The sequence below is a fragment of the Rhinatrema bivittatum genome, chromosome 13 (assembly GCF_901001135.1).
Source record: "Rhinatrema bivittatum chromosome 13, aRhiBiv1.1, whole genome shotgun sequence".
NCBI lineage: Eukaryota > Metazoa > Chordata > Amphibia > Gymnophiona > Rhinatrematidae > Rhinatrema > Rhinatrema bivittatum.
Window position 1 is genome coordinate 72,462,742 of NC_042627.1, and position 14,374 is coordinate 72,477,115.

Here is a 14,374-nt window from a genome sequence, read left to right on the forward strand (position 1 = left end):
TAAGAAATTGCCATGCTGGGTCAGACCAAGGGTCCATCAAGCCCAGCATCCTGTTTCCAACAGAGGCCAAACCAGGCCACAAGAACCTGGCAATTACCCAAACACCTAGAAGTTCCCATGCTACTGATGCAATTAATAGCAGTGACTATTCCCTAAGTAAACTTGATTAATAGCAGTTAATGGACTTCTCTTCCAAGAACTTATCCAAACCTTTTTTGAACCCAGCTACACTAACTGCACTAACCACATCCTCTGGCAACAAATTCCAGAGATTTATTGTGCGTTGAGTGAAAAAGAATTTTCTCCGATTAGTCTTAAATGTGCTACTTGCTAACTTCATGGAATGCCCCCTAGTCCTTCTATTATTCGAAAGTGTAAATAACCGAGTCACATCTACTCGTTCAAGACCTCTCATGATCTTAAAGACCTCTATGATATCCCCCCTCAGCCGTCTCTTCTCCAAGCTGAACAGCCCTAACCTCTTCAGCCTTTCCTCATAGGGGAGCTGTTCCATCCCCTTTATCATTTTGGTTGCCCTTCTCTGTACCTTCTCCATTGCAACTATATCTTTTTTGAGATACGGCGACCAGAATTGTACACAGTATTCAAGGTGTGGTCTCACCATGGAGCGATATAGAGGCATTATGACATTTTCCGTTTTATTAACCATTCCTTTCCTAATAATTCCTAACATTTTATTTGCTTTTTTGACTGCTACCTTTTCTCGGATGCTTTTCTGGTTTGTTTCAGGTTTGCTCCCCTTCACCCTCCTCCAGCTTCTCTCTCTTCTTCTCCTCCTCTTCACCATGGCCTGCCAGCAGGGTTGGCCACAAACCACAGCAGCAGCAGCAGCAGCATTTTCTTCTGCTTGCAAAGCCATTCAGGCTTATTTTGCAGTTAGCGAGCAGGATTCTTGACGTTCACAATACAAGCAGTAGCCTACCTGAGGCTGGGAATTGCACCCAGCTCTTCAGGGCCTTCCGTGGAGCTCTTTCAGCCCACGGAAATGCTGGAGTCACGCGGAATAGAATGGAGCGAGAACTGAATCTTCATCGAAAGTGGCTCACCGAGTGACAACAGACAAAGTCCGCCGTGCCTGTATAAATGCAAAGTACAATCGCCTGGCACAGGGCCACAGAGGGTCTTAGCCACGTAGAGCAGCTCAGGCCACGCAGAAATTCACAATTTCAGCTTTATTCAGGCACACAGAAACCAGTGCTGCCCAGGACTTCAGTCTGTTCCTCCAGGGCAAACTGGCTTAGCTGAGAAGTAGCTCTGTAGCCAGCCACAAGTGCATGCACGGTTCCTGCTTTTGGCAGAGTTAAAAAAGGAGGCGGTCCTGAGTGAGGGGGAGGGAGGGGAAAATAAAAATCTATAGAAATTTTCCAAACATTGTGCGTTATTTTACGTCACCCATACAAACAGCAGTACACAGTCGATCAGGCCACAGATGTTTTACTAGCTACGTGGGGAGCTTCTCCTTAAAACTGAGCCACAAAGTACGCACGGCAAACACTTCCACATACTCTGCAACCCTGCAGGCTACCTGAAAAATCCCCCCCCCTTGTTTATTTATTAAACTGTGTACGCTGCAAATAAGTGGCTCTTGCAATCAAACAGCTCAAAGAAAATGCATAAATCCAAGGAAGAAAAAACCACCCTATAACCATTCCAAAAAGCCAGCCTAACAAGTCACATAAAGCAAAAAAAAAAAAAAAACCCTACCCCTACCAGCTTCACTCTAATCCCTTTCTAATGTCTAACAAACTCAATTCCTGAACTAAGATCACAGTAAACAAATGAATTCCAAGGCAGGAATCCCTAACCAGAAGCCTGGCACAAGCACCAAGCTCCAGGATGTTTCCGAAGCCAGATCCTCTGGGAGAGAGCTGCATAAAGCAGGCCTGGCACCTATTTACCGACAGCCTGGCAAAGCTAGCAGGGGAGCGGCCAGAAACACCTGCCTGCCATGATCTCAGCGTCCTACCCGGATGGGAATCCTGCAGTAAAAGTTAGCCTAAGAGGACGTCAGGCAGCCAAAGCAGATCTTGCAGAACGGACTTAAATCTGCACACAGGCCTCAGCCCCCACCAAAAGACAGGCTGCAATATTCTGCAAGAGCTGCAGCTGCTTAAAACCGTCCAACGGCGCGCCACAGTACAGAGCGTTGTGGCAGGCATGAACAGCGGCGGCCAAGAGAGGGCGCAGCTGCCCGGCCGGAGTTAGAAAAGGGATTTCACCACACAGGCGGACAGGGCCTGCATCTAAAATATACTCCCCAATTTCAAAACCACCATTTTAGGTTGCAGAAATTCTCCCATAACCAAACTTACAAGAAGCCGGTCCCAGGGGCCAATCCATAGTGACTTTGATGGATGGAGACACTTTCTGGTTCACCTGTGTCCAGCCGCTCTAGTGGTGTCTGGTTCAGCTACCGAACCCACAGCGAGGCAAGAGGAGCGAAATCCTCCAGGGTCTCTTCCAATACAGACCCCCTACCCCACAGACAGAGGCCTCCTGAACTGCAGTATTCGCCCTCTTGTTGCAAAGTCCGGTCTGGCTTGGGCCGATGCTGTCCGGCTCTGACCCACGGAGGTTTACACCTGGGCATGAAATTTTGCACAGCTCCAGATTTCACAAGATCGAGGCCGAAACCAGCTCCAGTTTTGGGGGGAGAAATGCTTGAAATCAGCTTTAAAAAACGTGTCTCGAGCCAAGGTTTTGTGCTCGCCGTGGCCAACCTGTGTTTGGAGTCCTGCTGTTTGGATTTCTCTCCCCAGTTGATTTTTCAGCTCTGGATTATTTAGCTTAACTGTAAGAAAATAAACAAACTACTGCTTACAATTAAGGCCAGCTCTGGCTAATCCAAGCTATTTTACTGGGCGTGCAGACATCCTATGAAGTTCGTCAAAGCCACTGTGGGTCAAAGCAAGGTTTCCAACACAAAAATAAAAAAAACATTCCTTCAAAACATTGGATGGCAAAACACAGCATGAAACAGCACAGCTACGGCCAGCTTCCGCAATCCACACATCGGCCTCCTGCAGTTTCCCTTCGTCTCGCCTTGCACCGTGCTTCAGCCATTCGTAGTCCAAAAAAAAAGACATTTCCTGCCAGCAAACCGGAATGCAAAAATCAACTGAAAATATTCTCCTTGTATTTCAACCAATTGCCTCCTATAAGAGATATCTGCAACGGAGAACAGCATCAGTCCCCAAAATCAGATCTGTACGGGGTTTTTTTTGTTTTTTTTTTTACATCAATATGATCTTTCTTCTAATCAACAAAGGTTAATTCTCCTGTGAACACAACTGAAATGTTTTGTCACCTTTCCTGTCTACTTCTGCAAATCTAGAGCTTTTTTTTTTATTATTCTTGGCACGGTTCTGTTCCATTGCTCTATGGCCCAATCACAGCTGCTACGTGACCGTGAGGCGGCAGGGCCTATTTCAGGTATCAGCCAGCATACATGTACATTGTTGTATTATTTAGCAACCCCTATTTGTCACATTATAACCCTGCTACTGCTGCACTAAACAAATATAACCTGCTTAGCTGTTTCTGTTAATCTGTTAGTATAGTCACTCTGTAAGAGCTGTTCTATTGGTTACACTGTAAAGCTCGGTTGCTGACTCCATGTTGCCTGTAAACCGATATGATGTCCAACAACGAATGTCGGTATAGAAAAACCTTAAATAAATAAATAAATATACCACTTTTGGGTGGCGATGTACTATTGGAAGTTTGCAAATCGCATTGCAATCTGAATCCGAAAGCTTGGTGTTTTGGCTTTTTTTCATCTGGACTGATTTTTAGGATCGCAGATTTCTGAGCACTGGATCGGTGGGAACATCTGGCTAGGGGCTCTGGATGTTGCAGTGGCAACGATCACAGCCCCTGGGCGGGGAGGAGGAGAGAGTCTCTGTCCTTGTGCAACAGTGACCCCTAGTGGCCGGATTTAGGATCTCTTGGCCACAGATTGTCGTTACAGTGACTGAGATATAAAATAAGAAGGGAGGGGGTGGACAAATCCCTGGGTATTAGCAATGGAAGGCTGGTGGTGCCCGAGCCCCGCCCCAACACACTCCTCATCCCAGCCCCTGAAACATGCAACACTACCCCACACGTCTGCATCCCAACCCTCGTCATCGGATTTATTTATTTAAAAGGATTTCCATCCCAAAGTGGGTTACAGCAAAACATTCATAAAAAAGTTCAAAGAAGCAACAACAGTACAAGAAAAGAACACAAAACCTCGGCGGGAGATAGGACAAAACATAAAAAAAAACCAAAAACATAATTAGGCTTCAGTGCCATTCTTCATCTGACAAGTTACTCATCAATGCCGAAGGCCTTCCCAAACCAACACGTTTTGAATCTTTTTTTTTTGTTAAAGCCAGCTTCGTCGCCTGCTCACCTAATTTCTTCAGGAAGCGAGGCCCCCGTCACAGAGAAGGCGCGATCTGTGGTCTCAACTAAGAGAGAAAATGAAACTGAGGGGGGGGGGGGGGGGTCTCAAGCAGAGCTACAGGAAGAACTGGGGGCATGGGCAAAGCAGCCGCGGGGGATCTGCGCTCGCTTTTCTTCTGCAGGTAATTCCCCCCCCCCCATGGAAAACTCCGCACATTGCTGCCTCCCCCCCCCCACCCTTTGCCTAGTCACGTGCATTGTCAGCTCCCAGGTGTGCCTTTACCCGGGGTAAAGGTAGGCAATATTCAATGGCGTTTCCGAAAAGTACCCTGAAGAGCTGGTGGTGTTCGTCTACATTCACTTACTGCGTTAACCATCTCCGTTTACAGCCCTCGGAGTTGCAGGAGGGCCCTAAATTCGGTCTCCCCTAGAACAGAGAAGAGGAAGAACAAAAAATACGACAGAAGCATTCAAGTACTCGAGAACGTACAAAACGTTCCACTCCTGGTGTCTTCGCAAGGTAGACATAATGAGCAGGCAAGCATTTTTCAGTCAAAGGGAAGCTCAGTAATGAGAGGTCATGACACGAGACTCGAGGGGGCACAGGACTAACGTTAGAAAATGTTTCTTCAGGAAAGGGTAGGGACAACAATAACAACGGAGCTCCCCCCAAAGCCTGGTACAGGCACAAAGGTTGCTCCGTTGCAAGCTGAAGAGATTAAGTGCGCTCTACGGCATCGAGAAAGGAAGCAATTTCGGCTGTCGTATAATAATATTTCTTTAAGAGCACAGGAAGGCCAGCTCAAGTCTTATCAAACCAGCAACCATGATGCATTCTAAGCAGGAGACCCTTTCAGTCAAAAGCAAAGGCCCTTGTAGCAAGGCTGGGACTGAGAACCAACGTTAGTACCAAGTTTCGGCATTGGCTCTCCCACTTGATGTCAGACTCGAGTCAAATGTAAGCACATTCCAAAAATCTTTGAAGACCTGGTTGTTCGAGCAGGCTTATATTCAAACTGGTTAAAGTGAGAGTATCATCTCCCGCCCTATTTACTTACTGTATGTTAGGATCATTTTAATTTGTTTCTTTTCTTCCTAGTATACTTTAACCAAGAATTAGTCTATGGTAATGTGTTAGATATGGTGTAGATGAATTGTTTATTGAGTGGAATATTATTGAAACTTGTAACTGACTGAGTGTCATTTTGTTTTATGATTATGTTTATTAGCTGTCAATTTTTAGTTCTAAATTTAAATTTGTTGAAGAATGTTTTAATTATTTATGTTTTTTTTAAAGAATTATGTAAACCGGCTTGAAGTAATTAACGAAAACGTTTCGGTATATAAAAAGGTTAAATAAATAAATAGCTCCCCAGAAGTAATTCAGCAGTTCCCAAATCCGTCCTGGTGGAAGTTTTAAGGATGTGCACCGTGAACGTGCATGAGACATTCTTCTATATCCTGGAGGCAATGCGTGCATCTCTCATGCACATCCCGAAAACCTCAACCAGCCGGGGGTCTCCCCCCTTCCCCCACACGGACAAAATTTGGGAACCATGGGCCTGATGAGCTACTAAAGCTCTTTAAGCAGCCGGTACCATCTGACAGAAAAGGAGATGGGCTTCTCACACACTATGCTGCTACGACACAGGATTTCCACAGCATGGGTCAGACTCAAACCTAAGCCACAAGATGAGCTCCCTACAAGAAAAGAGATTTAGATGCACGGCACAGGACATCCAGGCAGCCAGTCCCGCAAGTGATTTCCAAAAGGCACAAGCAAGCCTCGTTTTTAGGCTAATCATAACGAACATTCATCAGATATATCTACATACGTCAGATCTAAAAACAAAGCCAATGGTTACCTGAAAAACTGGATTATGGGAAGTCTTGCCCTAGAGCACCGAAACACCGCCCCCCCCCCCCCAGGGTGACAGCCTCGAAGAGTAACGGGAAACCTATTTTGCCACCTTCAGAGAAAAATTCTGTGCTCAAAAAAAGATGAAAACATTTTGCCAAAGGAAACTGTCACGATTACCGCACTAAAACTTTGAAAGGCAAAAAAAAAAAAGATAGAAGGGTCAGGGAAGTGCTTCCTAAGCCCCTCCCCTCCCCTAGCCGGTCAGGTTTTCAGGCAATCGAACATGAACATGCGTGAGATGGATTTGGAAACAACGCATGGATAATCCGACCTCTAAGGCAGCGGTTCTCAACCGGTGTTGCGACACACCAGTGGGTCCCGAAGCACACACAGTGTATGTATGATTAAGAGCATGTGTGTTTGTATGTGACTGAGAGCGTGTAGGTGAGAGACTATGTGATCGAGAGCCTGTGTGTAAATGAGAGAGCGCATATTTGTAAGTGTGTGAATGAGAGTCTGTGTGTGTGAGTGAAAGACACAGCATGCATGTATGTAAGTGTGTGATTGAAAGCCTGTGTGTGTGTGTGTGTGAAAAGACATCGTGTGTGTAAGTGTGTGATTAAGAGCGTATATAAGTGACAGAGAAAAAGCATGTGTATATGTGCGTGATTGAAAGCCAGTATGAGAGAGAGCGCTTGTGTGTGACAGAGAGAGGAGAAAGTTCCAAGCAAACCACCCCTCCTCCTGCTAACTCAAAACAATCTCAGGGCACCTGGATATCAAACATTCCCAGATATGCAGAGCAAAGCATTTTTTTTTTTTTATCATTATTATTTTTCATTATTGGGTCTTTGTGCCTGCGATTTGGAAATATTTTATTGGTCTCTAGAAATTTTTGATATGAGTTTTTAAATTATTGGATATTTCCTTCATCAGCTGGTTTTACTGCTATCGATTTTATATTTCTTGATTTGTTTTATGACACTGGTGATGTTTCTCTTTTTCCACTGTTAACACTGCAGACAGAATCTCTGGCTTGTTGTGGTTTCCAGTTCAGTTTTCCTTGGCATGTTTCTATTTATGCTTTATGGTCTCCTTATTCTTTGTTAGGTGAGGATCTGAACGTGTGACTGAGGTCAGGTTTTCTGCTGGCGTGTAGTTTCTGTGTAGGACTCTATAGCAGCCTGGCTTGGTCCGTTTTCCTAATAGGAGGCGTATTGGAGTTTTAGGGCCTGGTGTAATATTTTCAGTTTTGCCCTGTAAGTCTGAGTGCTGGAAATTGGCGCTGTTTTGGTATGGGATGTTTGTGCAATTTCTGTTCAGAGTATTTATCTTTCCCTTGTGTCATTCTGAACAATAAAAATAATACTGGGCCTTTATTTTTTTATTTCCGCCATGAATTGTGATGAGCAGTGTGTCACGGATGTGAGCGTGGCCTGTCAGGTGTGTCACGATGGGAAAAAGGTTGAGAACCGCTGCTCTACAGGAACCCAAGGACAGGCTGGGGAATGTGCGCTCCTCGGGGAGGAAGCTGGCAACTACGTTTGGGATCCAGGAGACACTTACCCCATGCGGATTTCCGAAGCCCCTCAGGAAAGGGCAAAGGCCCACCCACGGGCTCCTGGAGCACTCGCCACCTAAGCCACGATGCGACTCTTTCATTTTCTATCTTTAGCAAGGCGTCGCATTTTAAAGGTGCATTTTGAAGTTAACTTCTTCTGCAGCAAGCCCGCTGCATTCTGTGAACAGCCGCGGCCCTTGGCCCACATCACTTCTGGGAACGAGGGCAGTGTGCTCAGCTGCCGTGGCAAGCTAGCACCAGGAAGATAGCAGAAGAAAGGTGAAGGTCGGGGGGCGCTGCAGCATGGGAGGCCTAGGTTGGCTTCTATTTCTCAGGACAGCTGGGGCTGCAGAGGCAGCGCTCACAAGCTCTGGGAGGAGGAATCGCCACCCTTGCATGATGGCCGTACCAAGCAACCCACCCAGGGCACATGCCCACGGGTTTCTCCAAGGCTTGGTCACTGCGAGGGGGAAAACCATGCCCAGGTGCAAAAATCTCATGGCACCACGGTCCAGCGGAGGCCGGTTCCGACCCAGCAGGAAGGAACTGCTGAGCCAAGGTGAACACTAATTCAGCACAAGCTTGAAACTTGTGAGCAGCGGTGCCAATTATCAAAGCTGAACGGCTGCAGGCACTGCTCACCAGCTTCAAACCAGTGTTAATTCAACCCTTTCTCAGTGCATTAGCATGTGCAGGAAGGTAAAGGTAACAAGAGGCTGTGTAGATCTCTAGTAAATATTTCCAGTGTGACTCAGATCACGTGTAAGACAAGTGAACAAGTCAGACGCACTGACTCCCAGCACTGTCACCCCCCCATCAGCAGTGCCACAGGTTAACACCACCTCCTCAAGCCAAGTTTGATTTTGCCGTAGCAGCCAGTGTCTGATCTCCAAGGTGCCTTCCAAGCCCTTTGGATCTGCTGTCCATCTACTGACGAGGCCTGCGCCAAATTAGCTCTTTCAGGCATGGTCGAAAGGTCAAAGGGCTTGAGTTAAGGAACTGTCCTTCCAACAGTGTAGACTCCACAACTGCTCACATCCAGGAGATGGACATGCAAAATCAACAGCCAATATTCTGCCGCCCAAGCACTCTCTCCCTTTTAGAAAGGGAATTTTAAAAAATAAAATTAAAATGTGTTTTGTTTTTTTTTTAACTGCTGCTTCAGTTATGAACTCCAGCAAATCTTCTACTGTCAGTTCGTGTCCACCGGATCTCCCTGCTGACTTTCCACCCTCCCAGACCTGAAATTCTGGTGTCTAGAAAACCCAGTTCACAGGAAAGGGGAACCTGGGAACATTTCTGCCAGTTCAACATTTTTTAAAAAGCTGCATCCTGCACCCTTCCATCTGCAGCACGACATTCTTGAAATCCACCGCCAGCAGCCTACGTGTCACTGGCTCCTTGGTGCCAGTGCGAGCCCCGCCTGACCAGCTCCCAGAGCAGAAAAAAGAACCTGGGACATTTGTACCCTAGGAGTGGCTGCTACACGCTAAAGAAAAGGGCACAATCCTGTTCTCTGCCTTAAGATCAAATGCAACCTCCAAGCTGAGGACAGCCCCTTTGTGGTTGACAGACACTGTACAATATTAGGATGGGGGAAGGGGGCTAACCTCGCCCCACTGGGGATAAGAAAAGAGGAGAATTAAGCCTCCTATTAAAAAAAAAAAAAAAGTTGGAAACCCATTTCACAGGTCATCAGACATCAATACCAGGAAATTATTCAGAACCCAAGCTTCTGTAACAGAAAGATGAGATTTCGGCAAATTAAAATAGGGGCTCCTCTTTAGAGGAATCACAGGTGTAAGTGGAAAAGCAAGCAAACATGTTAGTTATACGGCGGTCTCGTGCAAGGGACATATCTACACGCTCCCCTCTATACGCCATACTGGATCAGAACAACGGTCCATCGAGCCCAGCATCCTATCTCTGACACCGGGACCCATCCGGGTCGCTCGGAAGTACCACCCCATAGAGCTCAAGAGTATAGGAATTTTCAGCTTTCAGACATTTTAACCCAAATGCATAAATAGAAGTCACAAGAAGAACAGAGCGGCCATTAAAGAGAGAGTTCACGGTTTTCTGTAACAAGGCTTCTATTCACTGTTACTTGCCAACAGTCCCTTTAACTAGCGTAAAAGGCAATTAAGTAAAATATTATTGAAAGCCACTGCTGAATCCCAAGGCCTGTAGAAAAACTGCAATATTTAAGATACCGAGGGCCCGATTTAGCAAAGGTTTTCTTCCATTCTGCAGCTGTTCAAAAGTTCCTGCTTTATGAAGTCCACGATTAACCTAGCCCTTAAGGCAGTGCCACAAAAAAACAAAACAAAACAAAAAAAAAACCAAGGAAAAATCCATTTGGCAGTAAGTTAGGTTTTAAATTATCACAAATCCAGTCATTTTTACACTACTGACTGCACGCACCAAGTAAAACAGGTGGCAGAAGCCCCAAAGAGGACAGCTGCACATAAACAGGATTAGAACTCAAGGCTGCTGCTACCTGTGCTGCTCCTCCAGATGTTGCTCAGCACACCTGCTTCCACCTAGTGAAATACAGCGAACTAGCTAGACTTTAAGGGCCAGTGCATTGAAAGGGGAAGAACTGGGCACACTATTTTGGTTTCAGCACGGGATATTTTCCTACCAAAACTTCTATGCAAACAAGAATGTTTGCAGAATACCAAACACAGCTTTGCTACAAAGCTTTCCACCTCATTTAGACAGATGTAGTTGAAGTTTTTGTGGAATCTGGTTTGCGAACCTATCTGTGCTGGCGTTAGTTTTTGGTACTTATGGCCTGGATTGGCCACTGGTGGAAACAGGATGCTGGGCTTGATGGACCCTTGGTCTGACCCAGTATGGCATGTTCTTATGCTTTTATCTGCTCATAGTTAATGAGCTGCTTTGCATAATGTTTCGCCACAATCCTTCAACTGTAAATAAAATTTAATACGTGTAAAACTGTGTGTGAAAAATAGGTATTTGTGAAGCAATTAGCAAAATACTACATGCTAAATGGTATAAAATAAAAGTGTAAGCTATCACAAATAACGTGCTTTAGAAATTTTATCACAGAAAATGGCCATGGCAAATTTTTTCTGCCTTTAGTATCTGGGCCTCTGTTACCTACACTTTTATAATAATTGTGCTTTTCAGTCTTGCGTTCTTTTTTTGGGGGGAGGTGGGAGTTTAGTAATTAAGAATATAAGAACATAAGCACAAGCCATACTGGGTCAGACCAAGGGTCCATCAAGCCCAGCATCCTGTTTCCAACAGTGGCCAATCCAGGCCACAAGAACCTGGCAAGTACCTGAAAAACTAAGTCTATCCCATGTTACCGTTGCTAGTAATAGCAGTGGCTATTCTCTAGGTGAACTTAATTAATAGCAGGTAATGGACTTCTTTTCCAAGAACTTATCCAATCCTTTTTTAAACACAGCTACACTAACTGCACTAACCACATCCTCTGGCAACAAATTCCAGAGTTTAATTGTGCGTTGAGTGAAGAAGAACTTTCTCCGATTAGTCTTAAATGTGCCACACAGCAACAGAAACTTTAGTCCTTACTTATACACACAACAGTGGCAGTGGTGAATGTAAATTCATCCCCCCCAACACTCACAGCTTTCATTCAATGCACAGCAATCCGGTTCTGTGGCATCTGGGAAGGGCTCCAGAGCCCATTCACTTCGCTTCACATTAGGACTGGGCTGGGGCAGCTGCCTGCAGAAAAGCGAGCTGGGAACCCTTCCGATCTCCCCCAGGCCACAAAACCCATCCAAAGAGAGAAACGCTACAGCTCAGAGGGAAAGGGACGAGCCCGGCTTAGAGCAAGCGGCAGCACCGCTCTGTCCACTCTGCTGAAGAGGGGGCCTGACTGAGGTTCAGGAGTGTTGGATCCACCCCCTCCTAGGGCACAGCTCTAGCCTGCCAGTGGGAAAGGAGTTTGGGACTCATGAACGCAGGTGCAGACACGGGAGGACAAGGGTGGCTGCTTTTAAATCTTAACCCCTTGTAAGCTTTAACCAGCTCCTGAATGTCCCAGTCTGGGCTTCCCTTGCTCCAGGAGCAGGGACATAGTGCTGCCTAGGCCCAGTAGCGCTATGCAGTTATAAGCAAAGGCTGGGGCTACCACCTTTGCAAAGGCTTGCTAGCCCTCCCCGGACGTTTCACAGTGCAGTGCAGCCGAGGCCCCGGAGTCATCCCCCCCCCCCCCCAGCCTTGCAGCGGGACTGCTCTGATCTCCCCCCCCCAGCCTTGCAGCGGGAATGCTCTGATCTCCCCCCCCCCCCCAGCCTTGCAGCGGGACTGCTCTGATCTCCCCCCCCCCCCAGCCTTGCAGCGGGACTGCTCTGATCTCCCCCCCCCCCAGCCTTGCAGCGCGACTGCTCTGATCTCCCCCCCCCCCCCAGCCTTGCAGCGGGACTGCTCTGATCTCCCCCCCCCCCCAGCCTTGCAGCGCGACTGCTCTGATCTCCCCCCCCCCCCAGCCTTGCAGCGCGACTGCTCTGATCTCCCCCCCCCAGCCTTGCAGCGGGACTGCTCTGATCTCCCCCCCCCCAGCCTTGCAGCGGGACTGCTCTGATCTCCCCCCCCCAGCCTTGCAGCGGGACTGCTCTGATCTCCCCCCCCCCAGCCTTGCAGCGGGACTGCTCTGATCTCCCCCCCCCAGCCTTGCAGCGGGACTGCTCTGATCTCCCCCCCCCCAGCCTTGCAGCGGGACTGCTCTGATCTCCCCCCCCCCAGCCTTGCAGCGGGACTGCTCTGATCTCCCCCCCCCCCCCGACTTGCAGCGGGACTGCTCTGATCTCCCCCCCCCCCCCGACTTGCAGCGGGACAGCTCTGATCTCCCCCCCCCAGCCTTGCAGCGGGACAGCTCTGATCTCCCCCCCCCCAGCCTTGCAGCGGGACTGCTCTGATCTCCCCCCCCCCCGACTTGCAGCGGGACAGCTCTGATCTCCCCCCCCCCCAGCCTTGCAGCGGGACAGCTCTGATCTCCCCCCCCCAGCCTTGCAGCGGGACAGCTCTGATCTCCCCCCCCCAGCCTTGCAGCGGGACTGCTCTGATCTCCCCCCCCCCCGACTTGCAGGGGGACTGCTCTGATCTCCCCCCCCCCCGACTTGCAGCGGGACAGCTCTGATCTCCCCCCCCCCCCCCAGCCTTGCAGCGGGACTGCTCTGATCTCCCCCCCCCCCAGCCTTGCAGCGGGACTGCTCTGATCTTCCCCCCCCCCCAGCCTTGCAGCGGGACAGCTCTGATCTCCCCCCCCCCCAGCCTTGCAGCGGGACTGCTCTGATCTTCCCCCCCCCCCCCAGCCTTGCAGCGGGACAGCTCTGATCTTCCCCCCCCCCCCAGCCTTGCAGCGGGACTGCTCTGATCTTCCCCCCCCCCCAGCCTTGCAGCGGGACAGCTCTGATCTCCCCCCCCCCGACTTGCAGCGGGACTGCTCTGACTCCCCCTCCCCCCCCCTCCGCCCCCCCCCCCGACTTGCAGCGGGACTGCTCTGATCTTCCCCCCCCCCCCAGCCTTGCAGCGGGACAGCTCTGATCTCCCCCCCCCCCCCCCCGACTTGCAGCGGGACAGCTCTGATCTCCCCCCCCCCCCGACTTGCAGCGGGACTGCTCTGATCCCCCCCCCCCCCCCCAGTACCTGCAGATGCGGATCACCAGGCAGAGGATGAGGAGGGCGGTGACGCTGCACACCGCGATCACGGTGCTTCTGAGGGCGGGCAGGTCGCGCAGGATGCCGGATATGTAGGTCACCAGGGTGGCGTTCCGCAGGTCGGCGCCCGCCGCCGCCTCCGTGGCGTTCGCAGCCCCCGGGGCGAGCTCGGGGCTCTCCTCCTGCCCGGTGCTCCCGATCGCCGCCACCGCAGGCAGAGCCAGGCTCTCCCGGGCGAGGAGCAGCGCCAGGGCCAGCAGCAGAGCGGGCATCTTCCAGCCAGGGGCTCCCATGCACCGCTGGGGGGGGGGGGGCTGCAAGCAACCGATCCTTCCAGCGAAGCCAAAAAAAAAAAAAAATATTTCCGAGCAACTGCTGCTCCTTTTTTTTTTTTTTGTTAACGTCCCTGAGCTGCGCTGGGAAACTCCGGCGGATCGCCCGCTAGTCCCCCCCCCCCAGGCTGTCCGACGACAGAGGAGCCTGCAGGGGCTGCCTGGCAAGGACTCGGCGCGTGGCCCGATCGCCCGGGACTCCCGCGGCTTTCCTGCGTCCTGCGCGGGGTTTGGCGGGAGTGCAGGAAGCAGGTGCTGCAAACCCGGAAGAGGATTTGGCACCACGTTGCGATGAATCATTTGATCCGGGAGCCACGGGGGAGTGGTGGAGGGGGAGGACTCCATGCTGCTCCGGCTTTCTCTCCTCCGGGATTTCGAGTGCTGTATGATCTTATAAATGTTTATTGGCATTAAAATCAAGAGAAAATTCACAACTGTATTCATGGAAGAATATGTGTCCACTGGGGGGAAACCCAGCTATGAAATCCCCCCCTGGGAAGTTTCTTTCTTTGAAATATCGGGGCTGCTTCGACTCCTCTTTGCCTGTTA

General features: G+C 49.6%; 1 protein-coding gene across 1 annotated transcript in view; it reads right to left on the minus strand.

Annotated features, from left to right (window-relative positions):
* LOC115074877 (membrane protein FAM174B-like) overlaps window positions 1-14,131 on the minus strand; it is a 34,409-nt gene extending 20,278 nt beyond the window's left edge. The window contains exon 1 of the mRNA XM_029574825.1: window positions 13,482-14,131. Within this exon, the coding sequence (XP_029430685.1) occupies window positions 13,482-14,125 (644 nt within the window). The 5' untranslated portion in view covers window positions 14,126-14,131. The remainder of the gene's footprint in view (window positions 1-13,481) is intronic.
* Window positions 14,132-14,374: the final 243 nt, after the last annotated feature.